This window comes from Gobius niger, assembly GCF_951799975.1.
Source record: "Gobius niger genome assembly, chromosome: 13".
In the NCBI taxonomy this organism is placed as follows: domain Eukaryota; kingdom Metazoa; phylum Chordata; class Actinopteri; order Gobiiformes; family Gobiidae; genus Gobius; species Gobius niger.
Window position 1 is genome coordinate 7,726,789 of NC_136864.1, and position 20,108 is coordinate 7,746,896.

The 20,108-nt window shown below is 40.7% G+C and overlaps 1 protein-coding gene across 4 annotated transcripts in view; it reads left to right on the forward strand.

Annotated features, from left to right (window-relative positions):
• The window catches only part of mtcl1 (microtubule crosslinking factor 1), a 111,062-nt gene that overhangs the window by 66,688 nt on the left and 24,266 nt on the right, over positions 1–20,108 (forward strand). For 3 of the 4 annotated variants that reach the window (XM_079569654.1, XM_079569656.1, XM_079569657.1), the window contains exons 6-9: positions 8,724–8,819; positions 12,636–12,725; positions 14,679–14,900; positions 14,999–15,166. In XM_079569654.1, the coding sequence (XP_079425780.1) occupies positions 8,724–8,819; positions 12,636–12,725; positions 14,679–14,900; positions 14,999–15,166 (576 nt within the window). The remainder of the gene's footprint in view (positions 1–8,723; positions 8,820–12,635; positions 12,726–14,678; positions 14,901–14,998; positions 15,167–20,108) is intronic. The other variant, XM_079569655.1, reaches the window with a different exon arrangement.

A 20,108-nucleotide genomic window follows, 5' to 3' on the forward strand; every position in this document is an offset into this window, starting at 1 on the left:
GAAGAAGAGAGTTGAATGGGGTTGGATTATGGAGTGTGGACTTCGTTGTGTGAGTGGAGAATGTAGCCGAAGTTGTAAATGTGGCAGCTTCTTCCATTTGGCTGGACTCGCATAGTGTTCATCTAAGATCCGCATTGAAGACTTTAGCGAGCGGGTGATACGTATAAACATTAGCTAAGGTTTAAAAAAAATGCCCTTATCTATTGTCTGATTAAAGTAAAGTTGCCCTTCAGTAAAGATTAATACAGAGGCATCAAACTCAAGGCCAAATCTTTCATGCAGTCCTTATATTTGAAGAGTTTAGTGGCGCTAGGCTAGTGCTATGCTAGTGCATGTCTACGGTAACTAGTAGCCTGCATTAAAAACCTCTTCAAAATCATGGGGTCGTCCTCCAAACGTTGCCTTATCTGATTTGTAGAAAGCTCCTTTGTGAATACCACTTGTAATAATGTCGGCTGCAGGTAAACAAACTACTGTAGATCCGGTAGCTCAGCAGATCACTCCGCCGCTGCGTAGCTACAACCAGGAAGCTGATGCTGCTCAAATAGAAGTTCTTTTAAATGCAAAATGGTTATATTTCAAACATTATTCAGTCAACACAGACATTTATATGGATAGTCTGGTGTTATAAGTGATTTGCCTCAGGTGCACTGTGCGTCAGACTGTTTTTAAAGCAGGCTACTAGTTACCATAGACATGCACTAGCCTAGCACCACTAAACTCTTCAAATATAAGGACTGCACGAACTTTAAAAAAAAAAAAGAATATATGTCTCCAGAAATCAACAACACTCTGGATAACTAGGAAATGAGGCCCTATGTCAGCAATCCCCAAATATCCCTTTAATGATTTAGGCTCACAGTGTTTTAGCTCAACTCTAGGGCATCGGCTTTTTGAATCAAAGATTGTAGGATCAGTTCCTGCTCATGTTCTCTTTTCACACGGGCCACTGCACACACAGTCTGAGCCTGATACATCTCCACAGTCAGCACCAAGTTATGTAGATGAAAAATTAGGGCCGGCACTTTTTTCGATTAGTTCCCATGAATTAATTGCGTATGATTTAATGCGATTAAAGTGCATAATTTTAAGGCTTTTGAAAATATGACTTATTTAGATGGATAGCATCAGTTTCATAATTATCATTTTATTTCAGTGACGCAGCGATTTTAATGAAGAATTTTTTAAGGAAGTGACATAGAAGAAGGTAACATGCTATAGCAGTTTGACTCATTTCCCATTGACCTAGCATGGTCGGCACGGCAACAGTTTAAAATTGTTTACCTTCTTCTATGTCACTTCCTGTCAGTGTCCACTAAGGAAGTGATACAATAAACATCACAAAAATAACCAAACTAAAGAAAGCTGGGTACAATCTTTAGCAAAATCTTAAGTATAATCGTGTTAACTATATTTTAGCAAAAATTGTGCCTAATGTGTCATATGCACTTTAAGCGACACTTTTTCAGTTTCCTTTTTCCTTCAAGACGTTGCTTAGGGACGAAAACGGAGTAAAGCCAAAAACAACTTTACTGTCAAACTTGTTTATTCACACAGTTAAGCCGACGCAAACTTTTACTTAAAGAGATAAATCAAACTGCTTCTGTCTTTGAAGTGTTTGCAGTGATCACACAGGCCTCAGATCTCCACTTCAAATAAGTTTAAATGTAGGAAAATACAAAGAAGCGTCTAAAACATACTTCTAAAAATAAACACAGCCCCTAAATAAATCATGCTTAAAGGCGATTAATTGCGATAAATTGTTTACAAAGGCCATAGTCTATCCACTTTTCTACATTGAACGGTATTTTCTTTTTTTGCCGCACCTGCCTTTTTCCTGTTCCCTTATTTACTTACGCGGACACTTCTATATCTCCGCTTGCACAGCACCAACTTGAGCTAACGCAGAGGGGCGTTCCACTATAACACCCTTAAACACCACTCTGAGTTAGCTCAATGACAAACGGTATCCCCCTGCCACAATGAATGATAAGTGCAATGTCATTATTTCATAGATTTACACAACAAAATACGCTTGTGTCACTGAAATGATATCTCGAGCAGCAGCCCAGGCTCCTGCTGCAGCCCAGTTAAAGCCTTAAGGCCTGGAAAAGCACAACTGTGGGAGTCTGTTAAAGGAACAGGCAGCGTTTTTCCAGACTGAGATATGTTCTTACCTGAGCATAGACGTGTTGATGTGTACCTGTCTGATCTTTGTGCACTCAGAAAGACCAAAGATGTTGTTAGCCTCTCCTCCTCTCCTCTATGGGGCCAAACGGGGGTGAAGTTAGAAGCGACCAAGCTCTTCCACGTTTTCCCTATTTTAATACGGTTACGTGAGTAGTTACACGATCCAAGTATAGTTATACACATTCAGAGCACTTTGACGTCTGCTGTAATATCGTCACTGTACTGTGTGGACGTCGAAGTGCTCTTAAAGGGATATTTCAGGATTTTTGACGTAGGGCCTCATTTCCTAGTTATCCAGAGTGTTGCTGATTTTTTTAGATATTTTTTTTGTAATTCATGCAGTTCTTATATTTGAAGAGTTACGCTGCGCTAGGCTAGTGCAAGGTTAGCGCATTTCTATGGTATCAGCTAGCCTGCATTAAAAACAGTCTGAACCACAGACCACAGAGCACCTGAGGCAAATCACTTATAACGCCCTCTGTGGAGCGGGTCAGAGTGTTTTTAATGCAGGCTAGCTGATGCCATAGAAATACGCTAGCCTTGCCCTAGCCTAGTGTCACGTAGCTCTTCAAATAAAAGAACTGCATGAATTACAAAAAAAAATATCTCCAGAAATCAGCAACACTCTGGATAACTAGGAAATGAGGCCCTATGTCAAAAATCCTGAAATATTACTTTAAGGTATTGTTGCGCCTTACAATATAGTTCCCCTTTCTGTCCACTTAGAAAATCGACATGTTTAATTTTATGCAACTATACTCACATAACCGTATTTAAATAGGGGAATTGTGAAAGAGCTTGGTCGCTTCTAACCTCACCCTGTTTGGGTCCATGAGGAGAGGAGGAGAGGCTAATGCTGACAACATCTTTGGTCTTTTTGCATGACTGAGCGCACGCATAAAGACCAGACAGTTACGCATCAACTCGTCTAAGCTCAGGTACGAACATATCTCAGTGTGGAAAAACTGTAGCCTATTCCTTTAATACTTAATGATATATTTCAGCCCAAAAGCACCACGCCCCCCCGGGAAATGTCCCCGACTCTCCCGATTACTCAGCACGCCATTGCAATCTTGATACATTCACCCGCATATAACTGCACGTATTTTCATAGTACAAGCAAAGCCTGAAAAGCTCTGACACAATTAGTCTAAAAGCCTAAACCTTGCTAGGATCAGCAGAGATGTGACCCGTGTCCATTGGAAGAAGCTGTCTTGCATCCTGCTTTTTGCTCCTGTCTCTGAGCTAATGTCAACATAAAAGCGTAGTCTCCAAAGGAGGTTCATTCTGCCGGTCTCTGCATGACGGACGGACTTCTTGGATTTCCCTGAGAATCAAATGAACGATTTCTCCCGTGGTTTTGCTCCGCGCTGAGGGAACCGGCGCGAGCTGCCTCCATGTCCACATCCTGTCCGTGCTTTGCTCCTGCCTGACCGAGCTGCTCGTTAGTCTGGGTGAAGCTGGGTGGACTGACCTCAAACTAACATCACAAAACTCAGCAACCAAAAGACTTAAGGACTTCTGTTCACGTCCATGTGGTGGCTAAGCATGCATTTGTAACATTCACCAAGGTAAGAGAAAACGTTAACATGGCTCCTCCCCTGCCTGGAGCATGCAGTCTATCAGTCTTTTTCAGTCAAACAAAAAAAGTTGAGTTTATTGCCAGATAAAATGATAAACATATCAGGGATGCACCAATACTGATACAGCATCAAATATTGGTGCCAATCCAGGAAGAATACTGGATTGGCACCAATATTTGTTTATACATTCACCATTTAACCCACTTTATCTAAGCGCCATATTTGAAAACGTCTGCTTAATTTACTTGTACTCTATTTGGCAACATATTGTTTGTAATGGGGACCACACTCGTGGTCTCGTGGTCACGGTTGATATCAAGCATAAAGGCCTATTCATACTCCACAAGACGCGAGAACTTTGTTCTCACACCCAGAGCTGCGAGAACAAAATGACGCATCAGCTCAGCAGAACTATTTCGGCAGGGCTGCGAGAACTCTGGCTGTGATTGGCTGGATTTTTAGTGGGAGGGGTTATTTTGACGGAAGCGAGAATCCAATGTTTACGTCCTAACACCGGTGCGGAAAATGGAGACAACATGGATAGTTTTGCGGCACCGCTCGCGGCAGTAAAATACTTCGCTGAAGGATTACAAGGACACACAAATGGCAACAAAGTCCTGGAGAGAAACACACGGACATAATAAACGGGCGGGAGATGTGGCTAAACATGAAGTCAATCTTCAAAATGTTTGCAATACCGTGACTGATACATTTTATAATTGTTTAAACTCAAATAGCTCGTTTTATTTCGGTCATTCCTTGTTTGTTTTGACTGCGGAAAAAGGGGGCGTGGCAGTTCGGCAGAAACACGTCTTGTGGAGTATGAAATGTCAGAGCTCAGACGAACTTTGTTCTCGTTCTTTTTGCCTCAAGAACAAGAACAAAGTTCTCGCGTCTTGTGGAGTATGAAGAGGCCTTTAGTTGATGCTGAAACCACAGGGGGCGGAGCTAGAGGGGGCCTTGATTGGTACTTGCCCCTTGGAATTTGACTGGGAACCCCATGTGCCGCCCCCTCCCCAGATCGCAGAAAACCAGTTACTCATTCTTATTTTTTAATGAAGAGGCAGATGAGCAGTGTTTAGTTACAGAATACTGCATACATGTATTTTGTAACATATTCCATTGCATTGTCCATTCAGTAAGGCTGTGAGAACCCAGGGTGCTGAAGGTGTAGCAGTTCCCCCTGGTGGATAGTTTACATACTGCAAGTCATATTAATAAATAATAAATATATTATGCACGGAAGAGGCGTTTTGGTGTAAATCCCTCAGCACCCCCTAACCAAAGTACTGTACTGTATTCTGAATACATAGAATACTTTCATGTTTGTTTGCATTAGGAACTTATTTACTATAAGGAAAGCAAAAAGAACATTGCAAATGCCCACATAGAGCTAATAAAAAAAAGCTGTTTTCTTTCTTTATAATGCTATGATGTAATGATTGGTTACTACAATGAATTCCTTAGATTTTAGGAAAGTAGCTTAATTCTAAATACCCTAAAATAAAAGAATAACTCCACCGTTTCAGAGGATCAGAGGAGACTGAAGGCAGCCAGGTTTCTTTCATGTGATACGGTTTCCTGTATCTCCAAAAACATACAATGACCCTCCTGGAACCGCCACCTTAACGTGGTGGAGGGGTTTGAGCTCCGGAATGATCCTGGGCGCTCTGTTGTCGGGGGCTTCGTGCCCCAGAAGGGTTTCCCATGGCAAACAGGTCCTATAGGTGACGGGTCAGGAAAAGAGTGGTTCAGAAGCCCCTTATGATAGACCAACAGGCCCGGTTAGAACCATGAGGCCGTCCTTCTGTGGAGCCACCACCTGCAGGAGGAACCATAAGGGGCTGGTGCAATGTGATTTGGGCAACTCTGACGGCTGCCCCCACGACCCGGCAACGGACAAGTGGAAGAAGATGGATGGATGTACAATGACAAATAAAACACTTATTTACTTACTTACATTTCTGGCTCCGCCGCTGCAAACCACAAGTATGAGAAGGCTAAATGCTGGATTGGTGCATCTCTAAAACCTATTACCTAAAAAGACATGCAATGGTTCAAACAACTTGGCTAGCTAGAATAAAAACTTTGTCTAAGAGTCAGGAAGATCCTAATAAAACATCAATATCTTAAAGTCTTGCCTTTGGTGAATGTCTATAATACACATAACCATATTTCTCCAATAGGCTGTGACAGAAATGTGCCTAAACTAACTCTCCATGTGTCTCCAACAAACTTCAATGTATTATGTGAATACAGTGTGCATCGTATGGGCTCTGGATGCACCTCTGAGCTGACTGCCTGTCCCACTCGCGCTGTGCACGGCTTGTGTTGTTTAGCCCTTTACCTTGCGTTAGCCTGTTAGCTGTGGCTCTGCAGTGCGGTTCCTGTTTTTAGCCGTTGTTGGTTTGGATTCATGTTTCCCTCATTGCATGCGCTTCATAACCAGATCTTTTGCATTTCCCCCCCCGGTTTCCCCTCTGTGTTCCTCCTGTGTTCCTCCTCTTCCAGATGTTTCAGCCCATTATTCTGTTCATCCTGGTCCTGGTGCTGTTCTCATCCCTGTCATACGGCGTCATCTTTAAGTTGGTCTTTTTGTTTGCGCTTTTCTTCGTACTCTAGATCCCATTGTATGTTTGGAGATTTATGTTCAACCCCTCGCTTTTCAGGGCTGCACAGTATAACGCTGTTACGATATGAGTTCGCTTTACCCTGGTTTAGTTTAGCTGCTGAAGCCAAATCGTGACTTATCCCTTGAATTTGTTTTATCATTTGCTTTAGCTTTGAGGCTCATCTTTAACAACTGGGAAGTTAGAAATGCATGAAGAGTGAGTTGGAATCACGACTTGGGCAGGGCGATAATGACAAAACGAATATCTCAATATTTTTAGGGACTTTCTCGATAATGATGATGATGAAGCGTAATACCTTGATTTACATTGACTTGTCACTTAAAGAGTCAATTGTTCTGAACAGACAACAAAAGAGCTGAAAAATGCACTTACCATATTTTTCCCCAATTTCCCCAATAGTTTAACCTTTTTTCTTTCTTTTTTTTTTTTTTTTTTTTTTACAATATATTGAAATTTATTCCTAGTTTTCTTACAATTTTTTTTCAATTCCCCATTTTTAAAACACAATTTCAGCATACTTTTTCCCCTTTTTTTCTTCTTTTTTTATACAATATGGGAAATATTGTATCTTTTTTTTTTTTACATTTTTCCCCAATCAATTCCCCCAATAATTTCTATTTATTTATTTATTTTTTACAGTTTTTTTCCACATGTCTTCATTATTGTATTGTAGATGATATATTGCCCACCTCTTCAAAGGATTTTTCAAATGTACTCTTCGGGGCCTGACCCCCAAAGTCTTAACAACTACAGACCCAGCGCTGTAGAAAGTAATTAGCATTTACTTGTCTTAAATGATAATTTCAGGTGGAAACCATTTAAAACCTGGTTTAGTGATGTTTTTTTTATAATACTATATACAAAGATACAAAAATATGCTGTTTTCAATCCAAAAAATTCTGACCATTTTCAGTCATGAGCCCATATCTCACCTGAGTCTGTTAAAATGGCCGGTGCTAAGTTTCGTTGACCATGATAATAGTTTTATGGGTTTATTTACTATAATTAGTTGGAAAGCGCGGTGTTTTAACAGAATCCTGAACCACAAAGTGTGACAGTGTAGTGAAAAGTAGATCTAGATACAGACGGCATCTTTGGAATTGCCATATGTAGTCATTTTGGCGGGAAAACAAAGAAGAGGGAAAAAATTTACTTTCTCACATTTCTCCACCATTACTTTAAGAAATGGTAAATTATGAATATGTTTTTCTACTGAATAAAAATACAGAGACATGGAAGAGGAGCAAAGTGTTTCAACAGCCCATAAATACTTAAAAAGCAGACAATGCTAACCAGGAAGCTACGTTAGCTTAACATTAGCAAAGAGAGCCGTTTTCCGCTTCTACTGAACAATTGGCTGTGAAAAATCATCCATAAGGACTAGAGTGCTGCAACCCGTCCGACGTCCGACGGGACCCGTCGGAACCCGACGGGCTCGGTCGGACTCGGACAAATATTTAGAACTTATTTTCGGGCTCGGGCCGGACTCGGACACATCAGCACGATAATAAAAAATGAAAATAAAATGGGTCTGTTTCATTTCATGCATAGCAAGCGTTCATTTGTCAAAAAAACTAAATAAATAGAAGATGCAGCATTTAAACCCGCTTATGCACTGCGCAGTGCGCACGCAGTAATGCTTTTAAGAAGTTGTGAACTGCTGTGACAACGAAACACGTGTAGTGACCGCACAGGTAAAACTGTTGCTCCGCATACGTGCGTGCGTGCGTGTGGCCGTGCGTGCTCCGCTCATCTGTGTTGACGTTCCGAATGCCTTTTGATGGATAAAATCTGACTTTTTCCACACAAACAATATCGTATCCTACTGTGTCATTAGGCTTATGGAAATATTGTGATTTTAAATGTGTCGGGCTCGGTCGGACTCGGACACAAATATCTTAATGCCTGTCGGGCTCGGTTCGGATTTGATCACTGCTCTGTCGGACGAGGGCCGGGCTCGGACAGAAAAAATCAGCCCGATCCGCACTCTAATAAGGACCCAATTTTGGCTTGACTTTATTGGTGTGTGATAAATATGCTCATAGTTGCGCTAAAATAGTGAAGTTTCCTCAACATTTCCAAACTATTGTGCAGCCCTTTATGTACCTTTTATAAGTTCATAGTTTCGCTCCCATTTCCTGTTTTCATTTGTTCCCGTCCGAACACTCTCCTCCCCTCACGGGTTTGTCTTCTGTGTGTTCTGTCCACTCCATACGCGTCCACATACGCGTCCACGGCCTCCTGTCCCACCACCACCTCCTCCCTCTCACCCCCCACCCCTCACCTCACCCCGCCCCGTTCCCCCGCCTCGCCTCAGTGCTGCCCCAGGGAAGAGCTGGAGTGGCGTCTAGCCCAGGAGCGAGGCGTCCCGGGACTGACTAGATACAACAGGGCGCTGGCTTTGAGAGCAGAGGTTAGTGTGATTGTTGTTTTAATAATAATCATTGTGGGACGGTCATAGAACCATAAAACGCTTTCATAATGTGAATTTATTCCTTTTCCGCCCATTAAATTTCTTTCTTTCTTAATTTTCATATGTTTTAGGTGAAACAACAACAACAAAATTCCCTTTAACTGTAAAATTGCAGAAAAAAAATTGTAACCTTTTTTCCCCATGTATTTTTCCCAAATTTTCCCCAAAATTTTTTTCAATTTATTTGGCAAAATTCCCCCAATTTTCCCCCCAGTTTTTCTACATGTTTTTTCCAAAATGTTCCCAAAATTGAAATTTTTTCACCCCATTTTTTTCCCCCTAAATTTGTCCCTACATTTTCCCACATGTACCCCAATTTGGGAATTGGGCGGCACGGTGGCACAGCGGTTAGCGCTCATGCCTCACAGGTCCCAGGTTCGATTCCCATCTGGATGGGGCCTTTCTGTGTGGAGTTTGCACATTCTCCCCATGTAGGCGTAGGTGTCCCTACCACTAAAACATGTACAATAGATTCCCCTTTGGGACCAGGACTCCCCTGAAAAAGAGATTCTTAATCTCAGTGGGACTATCCTGGTCTCGCTCCACAATCAAGGATGAAAGAAACATAATTTCAAATCTTGAATCTTGAATAAAGGTAATAAAAAAAAATGTCCACTTGTTTTTATAATGATTTTATAATAATGATGATATATATGATTCCACTGTTTTTCCTTAAAAAAATATTTTGCTTGTGTAACCTTTTTTTTCTTTTTAAATTTTCACGACCAACCCCATCAAAACTTGAATATAAAGATTTTTTATTTTTTTTCGGTACCTGCTTTCAATACCAGTAAAAACTAAACTTTTTTTTTTCCCCGATATCGTTTAGCGGTTCCCAGCCCGACAAAAGAGCAACTAAAAAAAGTGCTGAAAAAGTGACAAAACAAAAATTCCACTAAAGAGAAAAGAGCAATAGGAAAACACAACAAAAAAGTAATAATAACTAGAAATGCAATGGCTGCGCCATTGCGATTGACTGCGGAATTGCGGGAAGCGAATGCAGAAATTGCATAAACTGTTCAAATTGCATAAATTGCTTAATTTGCATAAACCAATTTGCATAAACTGCATAAAATGTCATGTTGCATAAACTTTATAAACTGCATAAAGTGGTAAAATGCATGAATTGGTTAATTTGCATAAATTATGTAAATTGCATAAACTCTTTAAAATTCATAAATCCTAAATGGCATAAACTCTTAAGTTGAATAAACGCTTTAAAATGCATTAACTGGTTAAATCCCATAAAGTGGTTAATTTGCATAAATTGTTAATATTGCATAAACTTTTATATTCCATAAACTGGTCAAACTGTTGAAATGGCCTCAGTGCTTGATTGGCAGAAGCTGCACAAATGGCTGAAAGGCCTGGAGTCTCCCGATTGGCTGGATTCCCCCATACACACTAATGCAAAAATTTCAAACTCTCGTATAAAAAAACTGGAAAACTGCAGAAGGCCAATTTTTTCTCAAAACCCACAAGTTGCATAAGCTGAACATGCACAAAGTGCAGAAAATGCAGAAAATGCAGAAAAAAGTGCAGAAAAGCATGGATTTGCGGCAGCCCCATTATAAGTCAATGGGAAAAATCTCCAACATTTTGGCCGATTGCGGAAAAACCGTAAATTGCGGAAGTCCCAAAAGTAATCGCACCCTTCTCCTCAACATGCGGAACATTTTGATGCATAACTTGCATAAATTGCACAAAGCATGAAGGTGCTGAAAGCTCTAGAAAATCGGGAAAAAGATGGAAGAGGAATAATAATAAAGAACATGAAAACCAATAATTGACTGCGGAAGAATTCCGCAGTCAATCAAAAAACGCACCAACAATGTGAGGAAAAACCTCCACTTGGTGAGTTGTGTAGGTCTCAGCTTTCAAATGAGGCGCTACCCTGGCGTATAGGCTGTAACCTTCTAGATTTGAGTGAAGCTGATTCAGATAGAAAATGCTCTTGGTGAAGGCGGGGGTTAAGAGGTTAAAATCACTGCTTTTTCAATTACTATCCCATTCATGCGACGACCCCAGTGCTCCGCAAAATCAAATTACGAGCCCAAAGAGGCCAGTTTTGTCGTCCACTAAGTCCTGCTATGAATCAGCAATTTATCAAATCCTCTCTGGCTCTAATCTGGGTGTAATTCATAATCGCTGTGTCATGCCTGCGCCCGTGGAGAAATCCCTCACAGATGTTGCGTAACGCGGAGTACAGGCGGTAATGCTGACGGCACATGCGGGTTCTCCTGCGGACGAGGTGAATGGATGGATTAGCTCCGTGTCCCGAGCTTTGACTTTGGGATCAGAGCAAGAGGACGACGATCCGAGGTCAGGACGAGTTTGAAAAGCTGCAGGCGGAATCTCATTAGAAACAGATGCGACGGAGGAAGACGCCCAATGTCAAACCACCTGAGTCATGATAAACAAGGGCTGCACCGAAATATTGTTATGGGGATTTTAGAAGCTGGGAAATATCACTTAAAGGGACTAGATGCAAGTTGGTCATTTTATGCTCACTACTGCCACCTCAGGTCATACATGTAACTGCAGCTTCTATATTAAGCTCGTGCATGACAGCACTTCGGACCCGAAGTAACACCTTTTTGAGTGACAGTGCAGGATTTGCAGGTCTGAGCTCATTCTACACATTAGGACATGGCTGGAACATGTAGGGGGAGGAAAATACTTAATTTTAACATGTTTAAACTCCGTATAGTCCCTTTAAACCAGGGGTAGGCAATTAATTTTCATAAGGGGCCACATGAGAAGCCTGAATTGAGTCGGAGGGCCGCACCAATAATCACTCAAACTTATATCGGGATATAAGTATAATATATGGGGAGAGTATCACCGGGGTCCATAAACAAAAGCTTCAAAATAAAAAAAAATGTTTTATTGGGGAAATATATTGAGGACTTTTTTTCAATAAATGAATAATAATGAGCCTGACAGGGCTGTAGCCTTATAAAAATAGCTTACACTTATTGCACTTTACAAGCCTGTGTCACAAGTCTCTGCTACATTGTAGTCAATATTCATTCACTCCACACTCCGTGGTAGTAAGCTACTATTGTAGCCGAAGTTGCCCAGGGGCAGACTGTCCATTTCCCACTTGCAAGTCACACAATGTGTCGTTTATATCCTGATTTCTTATTATGTCAGTGCCCTCTGCTGGACACCTGTGGAATTCTTTCCTTTTATTCTTATTTAATCTGCCCCCTAGTGGCTGGAGTGAACATTCTGGTAATTTAAAAAAAAATCCTAACTCTGCACAGGAATGGGCTAGAGATTAACTTTTTTTTACATACTTATGAATTTATGCTCTACAAGTCGTGGGCTGGACTGAATCATCTCGTGGGCCGTATTTTATCCCTCTTTTTGAGCAGCCCTTAAACAAATTGATCAAGTGGGAAGTTTTCCCCCTCATTTTGGTAATTTCGTCTGTACAGCTAAATGATAGTGACTGAATGTGACAGTTACACAGTTTTCTCATGCCTCACATTCATTACATGATGCTGATTTTGTGTCACTCTTGATTATTCATAATTGGCCACATCCTTTCTTTGAAAATGTGTTAGAGTTTGATTAACATCCAGCACAAGCCTGAAGAACTTATGAAATGATACACACTGCTCATCATTAATTGTTAAATGTTCTATAGTATTTTCCTGGCGTTATAAAGTGGGAGCTGAATTTCGGCCCATGACACAGAATGAGTTTGACGCCCCTGCTGTTCGTGATGAAGCTTTGTTTTTGGCTCAGATCCGGGACGCCTCAGACGTTCACTTCAGACTGGACTCAGAACGGAGACTGAAATCCACCGCGGAGGAGACGACTCTGTGCCTCCCACAGGTACAACACTCACATCAAAGCACCAAGGAGTCGCCTCACAGGGCTGCACCAAAACCTCAAAACACGGACAAAAATAACCTCGTAAGAAAGACACAGAGAGTTTAGACTGAATGGACCACATGACAGTAGATAAGCAACATATCTAGGTGTTTACTGCTTGAGACTTACTTTCCTACTTCCTTGCTTTGACTGTACACTGACAATAATACACATTTGCTACAGGGTCAATAAGGGGTCTAAAAAATATGTCTCAAAACTGATGGCATTCATCTTTTTGAGTCTATACCTATGTGTTCAAACAAGTTATGTTTGTTAAAAAACATTTCAAAGTATTTAAATGCATTTTTTTTTAAAGTATTTGTAGTTTCTCTGTATAAAAAAGTGTCAGGTGGCGCAACCGAGTTTCTAAAATTTTTAAGGTTTCCAATATTTTGTACAAAATCAAATCTTTGCCAAGTATATCTTATACAGTCTTTCTCCTCTGAACATTTCATCTGTAATTTGTAACTGATGCTGTAATCAGCAGTAAAACCAGAGGACCAGGGACGGAGCGCTCAGTGACAGCCCAATCGGTTCATTATCGTATGTTTTAAACCAATGTCTGATTTTTTCTTGCACTGACTCTGATAACTTACACCAGTATTGTATCAGTGCATCTCTATACTTTTGAGATTGTAATTTGACATTTTTTTGCAGTTGCACCACTTGACTGTCTGGTCGCACCACCTGACGTTAGAAACTAATTTAAAATTAAACTGGCTTTTATGTGGACTCTTACATTAGCTTTAGGCAAGGCAAGTTTATTTGTAAAAGCACAATTCATAAACAAGGACATTCAAAGTGCTTCACAGTTGCATAAAATCACAAGAAAACAAATAAAATCAATAAAAACATCAACATAAAATTAATCAATTACAGTAAAAGGCAAGAGTGCAGATAAAATACTTTCAGATGCCATATGGGTAAAAAGAAAAAGAAAGAAGAAAAATTGTTTTCAGCCTGGATCTGAACATTGTCAGAGTTGAGGCCTGTCTCACATCCTCGTGAAGACTGTTCCAGATTTTAGCTGCATGAAACTGAAACGCAGCCTCACCGTGTTTAGTCCTGACTCTGGGAACCACCAGGAGGCCCCTCCCTGAAGTTCTCAGGGCCCGAGATGGTTCATACGGCTGTAACATGTCAGAGATGGACTTTGGAGCTAAACCATGAAAAGACTTGTAACAAGCAGAGCTGTTTTAAAGTCTATTCTCTGAGTGACAGGAAGCCAGTGCAGAGACCGGAGCACTGGACTAATATGGTCGTATTTCCTGGTTCTTGTCAGGACTTAAGCATTTGTAAGCATGGGAAAACATTTACTTTTAAAACTAATTAAAAACTTTTAGAATAAAATAATATTTTCCAATATTTACATTGGTTGTACCACCTGACACTGAAAGTTATCTATGAGTCGGAAAGAGATATTTTTTCTCAATTCTTGATAGACATTTTCAAACCTTTTCACATAAAGGCAATGCCATATCCTGTTTGCTGTTACTGTTCTTTATTTCAAAATAAAAGCCCTGTTACGATTGTGCCACACTGACATTTTAAGATTACAAATTGTTGGACAAAAGTTCTTTAGTTTTCTCAAAAGCTTTAAAACTGTTAATATTCACGAATGAGGCTTATTTGAAAGATATTTAACACAAATTTCTGCCATGTTGTTTAATTTTTAATTTATTACCCTTAAAATACGATTTTCAGAAGCTGCATTAGTCTGATCATTTACTCGGACGGTTGCACCACCTGACATTTTAGGGTTTTGAGGGGTGAAAACATAAAAAAAAAGATATATTGTTGAAATGTGATGTGTTTAAACTCAATAGGTTTTGTAGAATAAAATGATAAATGTAATGAAAAGAATAATTTATTTTTAAAAGAAGTATAACGCTCTCTGTGGTGTTTTGCTGACAGGACGAGGAGCGTTCCCGTGTGGAGGTGCAGCGCGGCGCCCTGCAGCTGCCCGGGCTGCAGACCCACGAGTCGGGCCTGTGGTCTCAGGAGCGGTCGGGGCTGCACCAGGAGATCCGGCTCTTCAGGAGAAACACCATCATCCTGTACATGAAGCTGCGGGCCACGCTCACCCAGTGGAGGAGCAGGCACCGGGACGAGGCGGCGGAGGGGGCGCAGCCAGAGGTGAGAGTTTGGGGAAATTTGGGTTTCAGACATTGTATTACAAACTGCCATGTCCATGACTCAAACTTACTTCATGTGTGGCGCATTTCGTCTCCCAGTTCGAGCGGCTGGAGGGGATCCCGGAGCTGGGCGTGGTGGAGCAGGCGGAGGGTGAGACAGAGCGGGACGACAGGCTGAGTTTACCCCAGGGCTCGGTGGACGTCCCGGAGACACCGCCCCCTATCGCCCTCCCGTCACCGGACAGGCACCTACTGCATCAGAGACAGGTAATAGTAAAACCGTGTTCACGTTGACGGAGGAGTTTGTAGAACGGGAAATTTAGCCATAGATGAAGCCGGCCACTACTTTTATAACAACTTTATGAAGTACTACCACTTCAATCTTCTGGACAATCTGTTCAAATTTGTAATGTTACACTTTGTCAACAACTTTCATGAGGATTCAATCTTGACTCGACTTTTGAGTGTGTTTAATATATGTTTATATTTTACTAGAAAATTACGAAAAAGTGAGAAAAAATTTGATTTTCTCAGCATTAGATGTTGAGTACTGCTTTAAAGAACGTGGCCAGTGTATGTGAATAAAGCGTGCACACTAATGGAATCACCAAGAAGAAGCTAACAGGCTAACGGGCAAAGCTAACTGCGGGCTAGCGCCACTTAAACAGTATTTCCAGCCAAGTTTGAGTGAAAAAAATGATCTCCGTTGTGTAATTGGATGTAGAATATCCCTCTCTGTCTTTGTCTTTTCTCTCAGTGTAGTATTTACTCTCACGGACAATTAATGAGTAAAAAAACGCAATATGCTACGACACCTGCAGTGGCGCTTATGGCCTCTAGGGGCATGAGTTACTTAGTACTGCTTTAAAGGGACTGGACAGAGTTTCGTCCTGGTGCCTGTCTGTCCACAATTAGGAGGAGACTGGGGTTGGTTGGAACATAATTTGCATTTGGTACACACAATCTTATTCAAAATGAAAACTTCTCAAAAAAAGCAACCTCCAATATAAAAATGTAGCAGATTTTAGCGCAAAAGCTTGACCTGATGCAGAAAATGGATGTCACTTTCAGATTCTGTGTTGCAAAAAATCTGACTTTTGCTTTTTCATTTTGATTTTCATTAATCTATGAATTGCAATTCCCTGATAAAATGGTGGATTTCTCTGGTGTATTTGCAACATTTCTTTCCGAAATCATCAGCAAGGACGGAGAGTATGATGCTGTTATGTTCGAAATAGTCTCTCCAGGGGTACTTTGCTTGTGATCGAGAGGAAGAGGAAGAAATGGTTGTGGTGGAAATGAGCATGGATGGATTTAATCGACACATAAAGTAGAGGAGAGAGTGTTGAACGTCTGGCGAGGAGATTGAGAGACAAAAATGGCAGGTTGGGATTAGGTAACGAAAAACTGGGAGCAAGAATCTGCTCCGAATGCTGAACTAGTGTGCGGAGGATTCACTGTGTGGCAATTAAATTTTAAAGCCAATAAGTAGAGCGCTGATATGCAAATGAGCGAGCTGCCCTAGATACGCTATAGACACATGCATTCACTGGTAAAAGCACAAAAAGGGAGTTTTCCGTATAATCCATATCCATTGTATATGTGTCACAGTTAGATCATTGTTCTTTTGTTTTGGCAAAGTGCAGTGTGTGACGGACATTTTTGGGGTGTACAGGACCAGATGAAAGACTGAGTGATTTGTTTTCTGATTTCCCAGTTTTTTACATTTTTAAAACCATGAGTAAAAAGATGTTCCACTTTCATTCATTTTCACCACTGTGCAAAGCCTTCTCCAGCACATCCTAAAGATTCTCAATGCGAAATCTGGACACTGTGGCCAATCCATGTGTGAAAATGATGTGTCATGCTCCCTGAACCTGAACCACCCCGGCATTGCCATTTTAGAATATGCCGGTATCATAAGGAAACCACTGATAGAATAACCTGGTCATTTGGGACGTTCAGAGCCGTGGGAAGATGTTCTGGTTCGCAGATGCTGAGAGACAAAAATGCTGTGTTTATTGTCTATTTATTAATATTGCCTGCAGTGTACAATCCATCCACCAGGGGGTACTGCAGCACCCTCAGCACCCTGGGTTCCCACAGGCCTTGCATAGTGTTACTGAACCTAGACCTGACCAACGGCAGCAACCCCAGATCAGAACAGTTAATCCAGGTGGCAGCCAGTGTATTCTGCTCTTGACCATTTTTTTTGCTTCCGTACAGGGTTTCCCCGCAGGGCATTAAAAATGGAAAAGCCTTAAAAGTCATTAAACGAATTGCGCCAAAATTAAGGCCATAAAAGTCATGAAAAACCCGGCCCCGGATAAAGCGGAAGAAAATGGATGGATGTAATATAATTTTTCCTTAGACAGACACACAACAATAACATCCATCCATCCAACAATTTTTTATACTGCTTAAATTTGTCAAAACACAAAGACTAACATCTAAAACAAATTCAGCTGCAGTTCTGCCTGAAATTTGACATAATCTTTTGCTGAAAAGTTGTCAGTTGTGTCCAATTTAGTTTTCCCTGTTGAATGAATGTTTTTGCGAAATGAAATATGTCAAGATTTTTGCATTTATGGCATTGAATATGTAGTAGTTATGCATTAGAGTGGCAAGGTGAGACACTGCAGGTGAATAGGGAAAAAATGTATATTTACAGATATCAATTTGAAACTGTTGCTGTTGATCACTGGCATAAATGAGCGAAAAAAAATACATTGCAAGTTTTCTGTCATTTTATCTTTTCATATAAGAACAAAGTGTTTTATGCCTAAAAATGCCCCAAATTTCCCATCTTTTCGGCGACGAAATATGAATAATTGGATAGAGCTACATTCAAATTTATGGTTTCATTTTATTGATAAATGATTTACCAAGACTTTTTCAGAGGGGATTTTGGATTTCTTTTTTTGTTTTAAAATAAGCTGTTTTTTAGTGGAAAAATTTGTAAAAATGTAGTTTTCACCTTATTTTTTGACATTCAAAACTCAATAAATGGGGCTTAGGGATTAAATAACAAAAAATCCCTCTGAAAATATCTTCCAAATATTGTTCAGTCCAAGGCTGGAAAATTTGAAGTCTTTAGGCCCTGCTGACGTGAACATAGTGTCGCCACAATGACAGAAAAATGTGTTTTGAGAAAAAGGCCCTTGAAATTGCATTCTCCCATATAAGTCTATGGGGGAACATTGAATCAGCACAATATTTAAACATGTTATTGTGAAGATTAGGCATATTTTCTGTTTCCAGGTGAAAGCTTATATGTTCAGAGACCAATTTGGCCCAAAACCTGAAAACTGAAAAAAATGAGTTTTGCCTGTAGTGTCTCCCCTTATGGCATTACATTTCAGTTGCTGTCTGATCTGAAACCCTGCCTTCTAAAAGTTACAACTCCTTATATAGTACACATAAGATACCTTTATTTTTTATTTGCACATACATTTCTACTTTGAGATGACTAAAACCTCATCTCATTGGACAGCATCTTCACAGCATGAGCAGGAGGAGATGAATGAATACATGATCTGATAACTACCTGCTCCAATAATGTAACTTTATCATTTGTAAGAGAATCGCGGGACCAGACGCCTCCCTTTAGGCCGCCGTGAACAGAGAGCAGCCTGTTCCTCTCATCATTCTGAGGGAGAGGTGTGTGAAGGGCATCTCGCCTCAGGTGGTTTCGTTTTCAGCCCAGAGGCGCTTCAAAAACACAGAGAAGAACACGTGAAAGCGAATGCGCAGATGAAGAGCGTCGCCTTATTGTTTATGACAGTGAAGCTGCTAATGCGTCAGAGACGGTGTGAAAGTTCACGAGCAAACACGATACAGCACCTCAGCGAGTCTTGTTTAGGGCCTCATGAATAAGATATGAGCGACGGAGAGCATGTTTCCCTGCAGAGACATTCATGGAAGCGCAGTTTATTATTGTTATGATTATTAATACATGACTTTAAGTTCAGAAAGAAGAACTGTTGTGATGCTGCAGAGGCTGAAATGGTCCCATGTGCGATGAAGCCTGAATCCTGTTTGAGCGTCCAACCAGAACTTATAAATCCAAGGCATTATTTTTACTATTTGCATATTCATCAACTCATCCAAGCTAAAGTAAGAAAATATCTCTGTATGGAAAAACGGTGGCCTGTTCCATTAAGCCCAAGCAGGGTTGGCGCTGGGCATATGCGACTCAAGGGGCTAAAGGGGGTTAGATGCAAGTTACTCATTTTATGCTCACTACTGCCACCTCAGGTCATACATGTAACTGCAGCTTCTATATTAACCTTATCGGACCCGAATTAACACCTTTTTGAGTGACAGTGCAGGATTTTAGAGGCAGCTGTGGTGAACAGGTCTGAGCTCATTCTACACATTAGGACATGGCAGGAAGATGTAGGGCAGGGGTAGGCAACGTAAGGCCCGGGGCCAAATTCGGCCCTCCAACATAAAACCTTTGGCCCCAAAGAGAATTTTGAAGAACCATTAATTCATAAATCAGAGACCAAATACGTGAAAGGGACTCTGTCAGAAAATTAGGGTTAATACCTAGGTTTTCCAATTCTGGAGAACGCTTACTTGGAAGAAACGACACAGGCTTGCAAGGGAGAATAGCAGTTCACCACAGCTACGCTAAAATGTGGAAAATACTGTCAATATTTTAACATTTCACAACACCCCATTAGGTCATATATTATGTACGAAACGTCTATTGTAGAAAAAAGGTGCTTTACTTTCGGCTACAATTGTGACTTTCGGCCCTTGGTGTTTTGGCAATGAAGAAAATTGGCCCTCCATGACACAAACTTGCCTACCCCTGATGTAGGGGGATGACAATAATTAGTTTTAACATTTTTAAACTCCGAATAGAGCTTAAAAATGTTAAAACTCCATAGCAACAACATAGCAATAGTGCAAAATGTAAACAACAACAACACCTGTATCTGCAGCACCTACAGTGACTTTACCTCATTCATTCAGTAACTCAAAGAAAATGCCACATTAGAATCATTTTGAAAGTTCAGTTCAGCATATATTCTTTTATAAGTAGTTTTCTACCATATACCTTTGTTGATGTCACTGACCTTTGTAATAAAAGTTGGAAAAATGGGAAAGTTGATGTTACAGCGCTCTGTGACAAAAACCCAGACATCACAACAGTATTTCTTGGCGAAAGGAGTGCAACAGCGCCCCCAATTTGACACTA